Source organism: Nannospalax galili, unplaced genomic scaffold, assembly GCF_000622305.1.
Source record: "Nannospalax galili isolate Female #2095 unplaced genomic scaffold, S.galili_v1.0 scaffold451, whole genome shotgun sequence".
Lineage (NCBI taxonomy): Eukaryota > Metazoa > Chordata > Mammalia > Rodentia > Spalacidae > Nannospalax > Nannospalax galili.
The window spans coordinates 1318362-1331019 of NW_008331662.1; the positions used below are offsets into that span (position 1 = coordinate 1318362).

At 39.5% G+C, this 12658-nt stretch overlaps 1 protein-coding gene across 18 annotated transcripts in view; it reads right to left on the bottom strand.

The window, feature by feature from the left end:
• Positions 1-9996: 9996 nt before the first annotated feature.
• Znf644 (zinc finger protein 644) overlaps positions 9997-12658 on the bottom strand; it is an 81408-nt gene continuing 78746 nt past the window's right edge. For 14 of the 18 annotated variants that reach the window (XM_008826817.2, XM_029560483.1, XM_008826816.3 and 11 more), the window contains 2 exons: positions 12172-12274; positions 9997-11667 (listed from right to left, as the gene is read on the bottom strand). In XM_008826817.2, the coding sequence (XP_008825039.1) occupies positions 11475-11667; positions 12172-12274 (296 nt within the window). In that variant the 3' untranslated portion in view covers positions 9997-11474. The remainder of the gene's footprint in view (positions 11668-12171; positions 12275-12658) is intronic. The other 4 variants (XM_008826822.3, XM_029560486.1, XM_029560485.1 and 1 more) reach the window with 2 other exon arrangements.

The following is a 12658-nucleotide window of genomic DNA, read 5'->3' on the forward strand; positions in this document are numbered from 1 at the left end:
GGCTTTTCACACATGGCTTTCTTCACGTCACTCCTGTGACATGAATGTCATTTTTTCTGAGCTTACTGAAGAAATTGAGACCTGTTCCTAGAGGCACAGTGTCTTCTCCAGAGTCATAATTAGACAGAGATAAGTTTCAAATGCAGGTTTTGTTCAAGTTTATTCCATGGTAAATGAAGATCTGTGCTCTGGCAGATCTACACTAAAGGATCTAGCCATACTACTCCTAGGTTTATTCGCAAAATGATCTAAGGCCACCACAGAGATTCTTCATGATCATGTTTATTGACGCACTGTTCACAAGAACCTAGTCAACATACGAGCAGGTAAAGAAAATATAGTATATACATGTAATGCAATTTTATTCAGCCATAAAGAAATTTGTAGTCATTTGTAGGAAAACGAATGGACCTAAAGATCATCCTGTTAAGTGAAATAAGACACTCTTTTCTACTATATATGGACCTAGATCATACATACATACACACACACACATACACAGAGGCAGAAAAAAAATATCCTAGCATGCACCTTGCAGAGGGTATAAATGCCTGCAGTCCACAATAGTGCCACCTGATGGTTCAACACCCCAACCATGCCTTTGACTCTAGGGCTTCCATTTCTAAAACGGCACTATGAGAACAGAACTGTGGCTCCAGATCTGGCTGCACCATGTTTGGAAGCCATAAATCTACATCTACTTGCCCTGTCAGTGGCCCACCAGACCACACACTCCAGAGTCTGGGGGAAACTGCTTGTTGTGGGAAATCTCCAGAGGGTCAATACCTCTGGGTGACCCGACTTCTTGACAAAGTTCTTCCTAATAACATCCACAGTGGATGGGCATGAAAGGAACATGGAGGTTCTTAATTCATCCTGTGACACCAAAGACTGTCAAGAAACCAGCAGACCAACTAAACCTAATATCAAAATGTGTTAGGAACAAAGTGGTAACTTTATTTGGGCTTAAATTCTCTGCCAGCCGTAAAGTTAGAATTTCATTTTTAACTCCTGCCCAGTTTAAGTCAAATTATGACCTGATTATGCCTCACTAACAGAAATCACCTAGCACCTACTTACTACACTAAAAAAAAATCAACAGTGGTAGAGTTCATCTGGGTGATGAGACTGTTATGTTACTCAGCACTGTTCAGCGGGAAAAACCTATTTTTAGGAGTCAGAGAATGCAGATGAAACTCCAGTATGACTTAGTTAACACCAGACTTGGACTTTAGCTCTCTTGAGTCTTTCTCCTGATCCTAAAAAATGCCACCTGAGGAGTGTTGTAAAAACCAGAGAGCAAATGTGTTACTGGGAACATTATCATCAACTTGGTGTGTGGAGGTCGGTACAGATGCTGAATTACAGCCTTGCTTTCTCCTCTAAGTTTTGGGAAAGGTTTTTGCAACCATTGAATGGTTTTACCTTTTAACTACAGAAAGCAAGAGTTCAAAAGCAAATAGGAAAGTGAAAATTCCAGTTCTTACGCAAGGCGATTTGCAGGTAGGAACCCAAGACATCTGGTCACACTGGCATTAGGGTAGTTATGAGCTAGATATACCTTCCCTGGTGTTCCAAAGCTATGCATAGGAATATGAACAAAGATACAAGGTGGACTGTAAACTGACACAGTTCTACATTCAAAAATAAGTAAATGTTCTAGAACTGCTGCTAGATCTGTTTCCAGGCAAGCTTTTACCCAGTGGAAGGCAGCAATGACCAAGGCATCCATTAAAAAGTCCAAATGAAACATGCAAGTTTTTTGCTTTTGAGAAGGGGTCTCCCCAGTGTTACCCAAGCTGGTCTCATACTGTGGGCTCACATGACCCTCCTGTCTCACCCTCCTAAGTAGTTTACACTTACTGTGCTGAGAATGAGTTCTTCTATTGACTTGTGAAGTGTAATGATTTCATTTTCCTCAAATATAGAAGGGCTTGGGTGATATCATTACAAAGAGCAGTGTGAAGAATCACCCACTCTTAACGCTTTTAGGATTAAAAGGCATAGTTCTCAGAGGAGCCATGGGTTTGGCTTACTTTTGCAGTTTTGTCACAAGGCATGAAGTTCTACTTGGTGAGGACAGCAGCAGCCTGATGTATAGACAGTGGTGCTCCTGAAGTCTGACACTGTGTACATGAGACAAGAGGACCATGGGGAACTGGGGCAACAGGCGGCAAACACGCGCAACTTCCCAACTCTGCCCGGAGTGGCGGCATTTTTGTAGCCTGTAATCCCACACAGTGGGAGAATTTACATGACAGAAACTAACAAATGCTACAAACCAGGAACCTGTAACTATCTTATATCCTGCACTGAAAAAAAAAGTTAAATATTTACTAGTATACCATGCATAGAACTAAAATTTCCTGAATGTTATTTTTACTGGTTTTGAATTAGTAATTCTTTTAAAAATATTATATGTGCATGAGTGTCTTCCCTGCATGTATGTAAGTGCGCCCATATCCTGCAGTGCCCAGATGTCATAAAAGGACATTGGGTCTCCTGGAATTGTAGTTTCCAAAAGTTGTTAGCGACCATGTGGATGATGGGAATCAAACCCGTGTCCTCTGCAAAAGCAGCCAGTGCTCTTAACTGCTGAGCCATCTTTCCATCCCCAAAGTAGTGATTCCTAAGGTACAAGAGGGCAACAGACCAAAAGATACTCAAAAATTCTAATCTAGGGCCTGGAAATAAAAATTTTAAAAATCGTTTGAATTCTAACGTAACATACCAAAAACATCTCCCTGGATCTACAGCAGTAGACACAGTTCCCTCAGGCATCCTAGTTCCTAGGATCCTACATGCCCAGGATCCAGGTCCTCAATAGCACATCCTTGGTGCTGGGTCTAATGCCTGGGGTTCTCTCTAAGTGCTAAAGACAGCTTGATTCCTGAGTCAATGGGTGCTCTACGAAAAGCATACAGTTTGAAAAAAGTATTCCACTGAAGCCAAGTGTTTATTTAAACGTACTCTGCAGGAAGCGCCTGTTCTAAAAACTGCTTACAGATAGATGCCAATGAGACCGACTTAATTCAAAATTGTCAACTGAGAAAGCCAAAAAAGGAGACTGATGCTCTCCAAAAGCAGTTTGAGAATTTAATTAGTTACATATCGGTATGCTAATATTATATGCATCCTTCCCTTCACTTTTTTAGTGTGTGTACTGACTACCTATGTCGGGAATTTTCAAATTCCTATGTCACAAGTGCTTACTATTGGGCATTCCATGTCAAAGCAAGTTTTAAGGGACGGAAATGTTTTTTAGAAGAGTTTCATTGAGTAAGACTGACTCAGTAACCCACTTTAGTCACTAATATTTTTCTATTCTTTGCCCAAATGCCCCATATTGAGTGCATCCATTTATTGTTTGAAACTCAGGGAAGATGGAGAACAGCTGGCCAGCATGTTCCACAAATGTCCTTCACATTTTTTTATTTAGTTGGAGCTGACATTCATAGCAGAAGTGGACTGACCAAGCTTTATTCTTTAAAAACATCAAAACTGCTGTTACCTGGTCTACTGGTCTTTCAAATGTGTTATTTCCCCAATGCATAATTCCCTAACCCCACCAATGTCAGCAATTTTCCAGGTCAGAAAGTGACATCACAGTAAGACGCTCTCTGGCCACCTCCATTCACCTCATCCCCCTTTGTCATCATTTGGCTCCACAGTCATTTGGGACAATTCTGTTGACACAGTACATGAGGCCAACTATCAATGCCTGTAGGCTCATATCAGCCCAACTTCCAAAGGCTTTCCCCAGAATAACTGTCGTTTCTTACCTCATTACTAAGGTGCTCCATCCCCACTTTGTTTCCTAATCAGCACTTAATATGAAGCAAATGGCATTAACCTTTATTAACATTTTTTGTTCTCTCCTATTGGGTTTTTTGCTTTTCTGCTTCGCTTACAGAATGCTGTGTATAGTCCCCTTTGCATCTATTAGCTGCAGCTCAGCTCCTGAATAAGGTTTCATTTCATTCCAATAAAGGGTCATAGTTTTATACAAACTCATGAAGGGAAAGCGTTGTAACCACCACCCCCGCCCCACCACCCCCATTTTCACATAATACCCCTTCTATGGACTCTGTTTCATCAGGTAGAGAACAAGATTATCAAAAGGCATTTTTAGGAGTAAATAGGGATCTGTAGCTTTGGGGGTGCTTTTTAAACAACAAGGCTAAGATGGCTTGCTCCTCCTCATGGTAAAATATTCAGCAGTTCTGATGGATGACAAAGAAGTGCTGAAGGAAGGATTCTTTCCACTTAGGAAAATCAATCTGTTGCATCTAAAATGTGAAATACTTGCAAATTATTTTTTTAAAGGCCCAGAGAAGTCTAGCTCACAGACTAAGACTCTGGGTGAAGAAGCCTTTACTGCAGAACACGCCTGAAACAGAATTGAAGGTAGTACACTAAAAGCTTAAAATTAGGTATTTTTGAGTCTTGCCACACAGCTCAGGAAATTTGCAGGGAACTAAACTCTAAATTTTGGAGGTTTTGACTCAAACTCCTAAATATGAGAGGTCAAATTCCTAGTCAGAATGTATGTTTAAAAAATTGTGGCTCTGATATAGGGCTAAACAATAAATTTTTATGGGTCTACCCAGAAGTCTTTTTTACTCCCCAAAGGATATTGTCTCAGTAATTTCCACAACAAAGTTTTCACAAAATTAGGGTAATATTCAGCCTTTGTTATGAGGGGATGATGAGCTTATGTTTAAGCAAATTTGGTGCATCCCACTGGGTTACTCGCTATTGGGTGAGATGTGTTCCTTGAATCGGGACAGATGGTGGACGCAGAAGTCTTTTGCTAGAATACATCTCCACGGAGGATAATGTCGCATGCGACCTGGTGACCAGGCTAACTCTGAATACAACTCAGTCACGGTATTTAAATCACATTAAGACTCCCTTTTATTTATGGCTCTTGTGACTTTGTCTGGCTTTATGTCTAATTGCCAGCCTCCATGTGGCGATATGTGCTACCAGCTCTGCTATCTAAAATGAACACTGCACCTCTTTCATAAATACTGTGCCCCCCAAAACTATTAGATAAACCAATTATAATTAAGCATAAATTACAATTAAGCACACTTTTAACGAAAAGATGCCTTAGTGTTACGTGCTACTTTAAATATTCTTGATGTTGCTGTAATGATCTAGTTTTAGAGAGGGAAGGACAAGGGAACATGTACTTGTATTACAATCCTCAGTGCGGAGCAAGGGAAACTAGTCTCAGTACGAATTCAGGGTTTTATGTTTGGCTGACACAGCGAACAGCACAGGCTGACGAGTTACGATGCCTGGTTTAATATTCTTTCCCCTATTTTCTAGCTTACTCCAACCACCAGACTCCAGATGTGCCTTCACCATCACTGCTATCATCACCACAAACTGACCACACTGGGGATAATGAGCTTGCTTTTACATTTATGAACAGCTCCCCTCTACATATGGTACTGGTAAGTAATCTTGTCCCCTTGCCAGTGACTGCTCACAAAGGGGCAGATCTTTATGCCTGATAATTGCCCTTGCTGTCAAAACTTCAACTTATCTCAATTTCAGGACTTACTGTTTAAGTGTCCCAACTCCATAGAAACAAAATGTTAACACTAAATGTTTAGTTGAATTTTCCGCCCCCCAAAATGGAATAAAGAATTTAACAAGTGACAAAGAAACAATATTGTAAAGGCAATTCTTTTACAATTTTTTAATTATGTATTTGTGTGTGGGTCTGTGCACATGAGTCATGGAAGGCTTTGGATCTCCTGGAGCTTGTGTGATGCACCCACTATGGGTACTGGGAACTGGACTTGGGTCCGGTACAAGAGCAGTACATGCTCTTAACGGATGAGCCACCTCACCATCCTTAGCAATCCATTTTTTTAAGTTAATTTTTTTAGTAGGCAATTATTTTAAGGGAAAAGTTCTCCAGGGTCTAAAGAAAATAACTGCAGTTGGAAGGGTTTTAAAGTTGTCATTCACAAGTCCTTTCCCCCTCCAATATACTTTGAAAAGACAAGGTTCCTGATTTTTTTTTTCAAACCTACCATCTATTACTACCACCATCAAAGAAGCACTCAGACATGCAATTTAGACAAGGAAAGTCTGTTTATTAAGTACTCAAAATGTTTCAACTCATATAATGATAAAAGAATAAACAGATCAAGGGATTTATCTTCCTAGATTACAGATCTGTGTGAACCATCTTCTCCGACTTGTTTTCCTGTTGGTGGTAGGGACAGGAGGCAGTTTTTGCTTCCACCAAAGATAAAACCAGCCTTGAGCCCTTTACCAATGAACTTACATGAAGGGTAAGAGAGAAATGTGAAGGGGGAAACAAGAGTCCCCAGCCTAAAAGCAATCCTTCTTAATATGAAAATGTCCACCCTGTAACACACAACCCACAGCCGGAACCTACAGGAAGTCTACACTGGAAATGAGGACTGGGACAGGCTATACTCATACATTTTTATGTATTTTGTTCATCTGCAATGCTCCTGGAGGCCCGAAGATGCATCGGATCCCTTGGAACTAGAGTTATGAATGGTTGTTAGCCACCACGTGGGTGCTTGGAACCCAACTTGGGTCCCTTGTAAGAACAGCCAGTGCTCTTAACTGCTGAGCCATTTCTCCAGCCCCATAAAAAAACTGAGGAGGTGTGGGTGGTGGTCTCGCTATAGCCCGGATGACCCGGAACTCATTATGCAGACGAGGCTGGCCTTAGACTAAGAGACCTACCAGCCTGTCTTCCTCTGGAGAGCTGGTGTTGGAATTAAAGGTGTGCACCACCCAAGTCCAACTTTAGAACTGAGATTTCTAATAACTTTGAGCTTGATTTGCTGCCATGCTGCCTGCATTTGAATTTCAGCTTCAGCTGTTGGGAAAGCTCATCTTTATGCCTTACTTTGCTCATTTAGAAGATGGACGTGCCGGGTGTGGTGCTACATGCCTTTAGTACCAGCACTCCCAGAACCAGGAGGATCTCTGTGAGTTCAAGGCCAGCCTGGTCTACATCTGCAGTGAGCTCCAGGCCAGCTAGAGCTACAGGGAGAATCTGTCTCAAAAAGACCAAAAACATAAAAAATGAAAAATAAATTTTAAAAAAGAAATATAAAACACGAAACCCTGGCACACTTGTACTCATACTAGGATCCTAGTCTATAATCTAACAGGTAAAGCGAAGACCATGGGATACAATTTTAATGCTATCTCAGAGGACAGAGAGGGCATCTGAGTCCCCAGAACTGGAGTTACAGGCTGGAGTTACGGTTAGCCACTGTATGGATGCTGGAATTTGATCCTAGCTCTGCTCCAAGAACAGCTAGTGCTCTTAACCGCTGAGCCATCTCTCCCAGCCCTAATATGACCAAATTATAGAAAGAAAAACCACATGATAATCTAAAAGAGGAAGATAAACATTTGCAAACACTCATGCACAAAAAAATTTCAAGAGAAAGAGGAGGACATGAAGTTGAGAAAATGTTGGGGGGGGGTCCAGAGAAAATTGCAAGTGGGGAGTATGTATAATATAGCATAGGAAATTCTCAAATAAATATATATTATACATATATACACAAAGAGTATTCATCCAAAGCATTCTTTACAATGCTAAAATCCCAGAGACAATATAAAACATCATGAGCGGAGAAATAACTAACCAAGTATGGTGTAATGGAACACTATGTAAAAGTTTGAAGTATATTTCACCATACAGAAACGATAAGATTTCCAGGTTAGGACTGCGTGTTAGAAAGCAGCCTTTGTGTGACCACAGGAAGAGCCAGAATAGGAACAAGAAGGCTCTATTTCAAAAAAAGAAAGAGGAAGATCATTTCACACAAGTACAGGTAGAATAACTGAACTTCTTGCAGACAGCAAGAAGTCAGTGGACCACAGTTCCAGCACTGCAGATCCACCTGAGAGGGGATCTCTTCAAAAGGCAAGCCAGGCAGCCTTGGGTAAAGAGACAGAATTGTATGAGCCCAAAGCCCTCACAAGCCTCAAAACCAGTTGTGGGATTTAGTAAGGAGGTAACTCCCCCAGCCAGAGTCAGCAGTGAGAAGGATTCCACTCTGTCACTGTATGGCTCAAAGGGCAGGGTCAGGTGCCATCTTGAGAGAGCCTACTGTTTGAGTTGCCCAGGAGACCTGAATTCAATCTGCCATAGCCCCAGGATGAAAGACAGCCCTGGGAGGCAGTTGTAGAGAGCAGGAGGGCCAGAGGCTGACAAGTCACAGAATGTAGATGTAGGCGGCTGAGCGCAGGGAGTGAAGCTTAGGGGTGGGTAGCCAGATCCAATCAACTGGGAAGAGCGCGCTCAGGCAGCCACGTTATCCTCCATTCACAGCTACACAGCCTGAAAATGCTGAAGCCTGGAGGTCTACTTGACCCAGGGTGAATCCCTCCAACAATGGTTAACGCTTGGGAGGTCTGTAGTATGGAGAGGTCTTCCACCTGTACAGAACTCAGTACTGTGGTTGCTTCTTACATGCCCAATAAAATCAAGAGTCCTACCCCAACATTAGCCAGACTAGAGGATAAGAGCTGGGGTGAGAGAATGGGCTCAGCCCACAGACAACTGAGCTCAATGTGGCAAGGGCAAAAAAAAAATCCAAACTATTCAGGTGAAGACAGACACTTACCCAAACCGGCATAAACCAGAGAAAAGACAAGAACCCAATGGCAACTAGCAGGCTCACTTTCCAGGGCCCTCCAACACTTCATCTGGTTTTCATGTTGTGCCTTCCTTTTATTAGACTGTGGGAAGTAGTTTCACGCCACAGTATTTACAGAAATGTTTATTTTGTATTCCCTTTCATTTACCCATCTAACTTTGTTTACACATTTTATTAGGTAACTTTATTTTTCCCAGGCACCCTTTGTTTCATCTTTTTTCTACTATACTTTGAGTCACGAGTGCAGGTGCCTGTAGAGGTTGGAGGCATTGGCTCCTCCTGGAGTTGCAGGTGGTTTCTATACATTTTGATGATGTTGCTGTTGTAACAGTTTGTTTTCTCTTCACTTGGACTGAGCCTGCCATATATGCTAGAACTGAACTTGGGTCCTCTGTAAGAGCAGTATTCATTCTTAACCACTGAGTCATCTCTCCGGCCCCTAAACAAAACACTTTTGATTGATCGGTGGGTCAATGAAGAATCAAATGAAAATGAAAGCGTAACTTGCCAGAACTTTGGGGGGGTAAGTTAAAGCAGTTCTAATAAAATTTGTAAGATTTTACATTATTTAAAAAAAAAAAAAAAAAAAAAACAGGAGGACTGGGAATTTAGCTCAGTGGTAGAGCACAGGCAGAGGTGGAGATTACTAACCTCCCAGAATTAGATCTCAAATAACTTGCTAATGCAACTTGAGCAAAGTCCTAGAAAGCAAGAACAAACCAAACCCCAAAGCAGCAGGTGGCAAGAAATAATAAATGTCCTCAGCAAGAGATAATATAGAACCCACCTGGGAGGCAGAGGTAGACAGATCTCTGCAGGTTGAAGACCAGCCTGGTCTACAAATCGAGGTCTAGGCCAGCTGGGGCTACAGGGAGACAATCGGTCAAAAAGACCTCCACCCCCCCCAAAAGAGAGAGAATATAGGCCAGACTTAGTATATTTTCAGACAAAAGTAAAGAAATTTGATGTTTTAGCTACATCTCATCATTAGAGACAAATGCATACTTCCTTTCATGCCTTGTTAATACTGTAAAAGGATTTTTCCTCTATCTAGCACCCTAGGATCCCTTGGCTGAGATGATCTACCCAGCCCAACCTCCTAATTTCACAGTAAGAATGGTCCTGAATTAAGAGTGTGGGTTAATCATAATAGGAAAAAATTATTTTCCATGTATGTGTACCAATATGATGCTTCTAGAAAACTATATCCTTGTAAACAAAGTAATGGTAAATATAAACAAAATCAACAAAAACACACCCTTAAGTGGACTATTTCCAATGATAAAAATAAGAAATGCTTCACAGTAGAGGCGTATCATTCTTTAAGTCTTTTTTATTTAGAGTTTTTCTGGTAAGGAGATATACCATAGCAAAGTAATTTCACTGGCAGTGAGGTATGTATATACTCTACCAAAATACTCCTTAGTTTAACTGTTTCTAACTTTATTTACATATGAAGAAAAGTATCAATGCATATCCTTGGTTCAACTATATTAGTGACTACATGAAATTAAGTGGAATGGTGCTTGCATACAAAACTGTTATTTGTAAAGGAATCTAATTTTGGATTAAAGGAACTAATGTGATTTTGGAAAGAACTGAAAAGAATAACCACAATTTATCATGACCAAGACACCTGCACCATATTTTCCATTCCTCACAGCACATTTATTTCAGTAATTCCATTATGTCGGTTCTTAGCATGAGCATAGTGTTACACAATTTTCGTACATATAATCACATCCAAAACAAGTTCTAAAATTGAAATTGTAAACATTCTCATCATATGTAGAAATATTTTGTGTATTAAGTTTTGCTAGCTGACCAAATTTGGAAGATAATATAAATGAGAAAGCCTATTCTAAATTGTGTAGTGAGCATTGTTTATTAATTACATTTCTACAATGTTAAATAAAGAGGCAAACCTGTCCTGTAAGCATGTCAATTTTTACGTAAAACGTTAAAAAGAAATCTTTTAACAAAAGTTATGTCTTGCAATAAAGAACATTAGATTTTTAAAATCTATTATGATACAAAAATGGAAAGGGTAAATAGCATCTTTGTTGACAAAGTAGGAGGTAGCATGGATGCACCACTTTATTGTCTGAGAAATGCAACTGGAGTAAAGAATATTTCCTTACCACAAATAATTTCCAGGACTATGTACATATTTCTTTTAGAAATACTTGTTTAAACAAATCTCCCTCCACTTTTTAGTATAAAAAAAAACCGTTCCATATGATTTTAAAAAAACACTTACACATCTAGATAGAATAGTACTCTGCCCTATTTGGGTGAACAGTCTCAAACTATGAAGTACATGATATTTAATGCCCTAAGTTGAGTAAATTTAGTTAGCAGTTCCTGGTATTATACAAAACACTAAATACATACCAACAAAATATAATATCTTATTTTTCTATGCAAGTGTGGAAATTAAACAGAGCCTTGATCCTGGTTAACACTGCAGAGAACATAATCTTCCAATAAGTCTGTCTGTAAGTATTCATGTGCAACACTTCATAAATGGCTCTTAGATGTAAGACCTTTTATTGAGCAAACCTAGTTAGCCAACAATACTTAGTAAACCATGAAACACATTTCCACCCTATATAAAATATATAGACTACTTACTGTTTAAGCATTCAGTTTGCTTTAATGTCACTGTAATTCACTTTCCCCCATTTTCCTACTTTAGTATTTATAAATGGATAATTTAATGTGGCTTACAAAAAAAAAAGACAATTTCAAATTTACATCCAATGAAATTTGCTATTTAAAAGATTCCTGGTTCTATGAAGCTGCTTCTGCCATTAGTAAAGAAAATGAAGTTTCTGTAATGGAGGCAGGCTTTTTAAGTAGTGATGTGACTTCCACCATGCCAGCTCCAGTCCGTGGAAGATTAGCGTTCACAATGTGTCGTTGTAAGTGCTTAATCCAGTCTTCCTGAACAGACAATGGTCCCCGAAAGACTAGGCCACAAAACCTAAAGAAGAAGTGGATAATTACAGCTCTCTTCATTAATTTCATTTAAAAATCAATTCACATAAAACCCACAAACATAAGAAATAAGTTTTACTATTGAAAGACTTCTCTCCTTCCTCTTTAAGGTATTTAAGAATTTTTAAAAGAACAATGTCTATGTATATTCATCTGAGTATATGGTAGGGTGTATGTATCAAGAAAGAAAATGTGTTCTCAATAAGCAGGAAGAAAATGAAACTCAATCAAACAAATCAAGTAAATAAAACAATGCAACTAAAACACCACTTTTATAAATTATACTTTTATAATACAGTCTTTTGGCTAATATACAAACCTCGACTTATTAGTTCCTGAAGTAACCTAAGTGATGAATTTATGATTTTGAGCCTGGCTCTGAAAATTCATTTGTAACTTTATTGTTGTGAATACCCTCCCACAAAATAAAAAAAGCAACTAAAACAGCTACTATGTCTCAAAGGGAATCTGAGGACACTGGCGGGCATACCTGCATCTGAGAATGTAAACCTCGTCAGCACCGTGAGGTAATGTTAGCATTTTCTTCTTGCTTCCCGATCTTGACCTTGATTTCTTTTGCTTACAATCTAAGGCTAAAAGGGAAGAGAAAGACTTAATATTCCTTATAAATTTAAAAACATGTTACAGAACAGAAGTCACACCATTTAAATCAAGTCAGAAGTTGGTATCCATTCCCTTATTCACTGAGGCATGCACTAACTCGCAGCTGACTCTCTAAAGGCAGCAACACTCCTGCACACATCATTCTGACTGCCTTATTCCAACAATGCTTTACCAGACCAAGAACTGAGAAAATCTGGTTAAATTATTGGTAGCTACTAAACTGGTCAATATTTACAATAAGGGAAATCTTTATTTTTGATTATATATAATTTAAAACATAGGTTAACTCTTCATTGCCAGGAAAATTACAACCTTTTAATGTTATTTAATTAACTTTGCATCTGATTACCTCT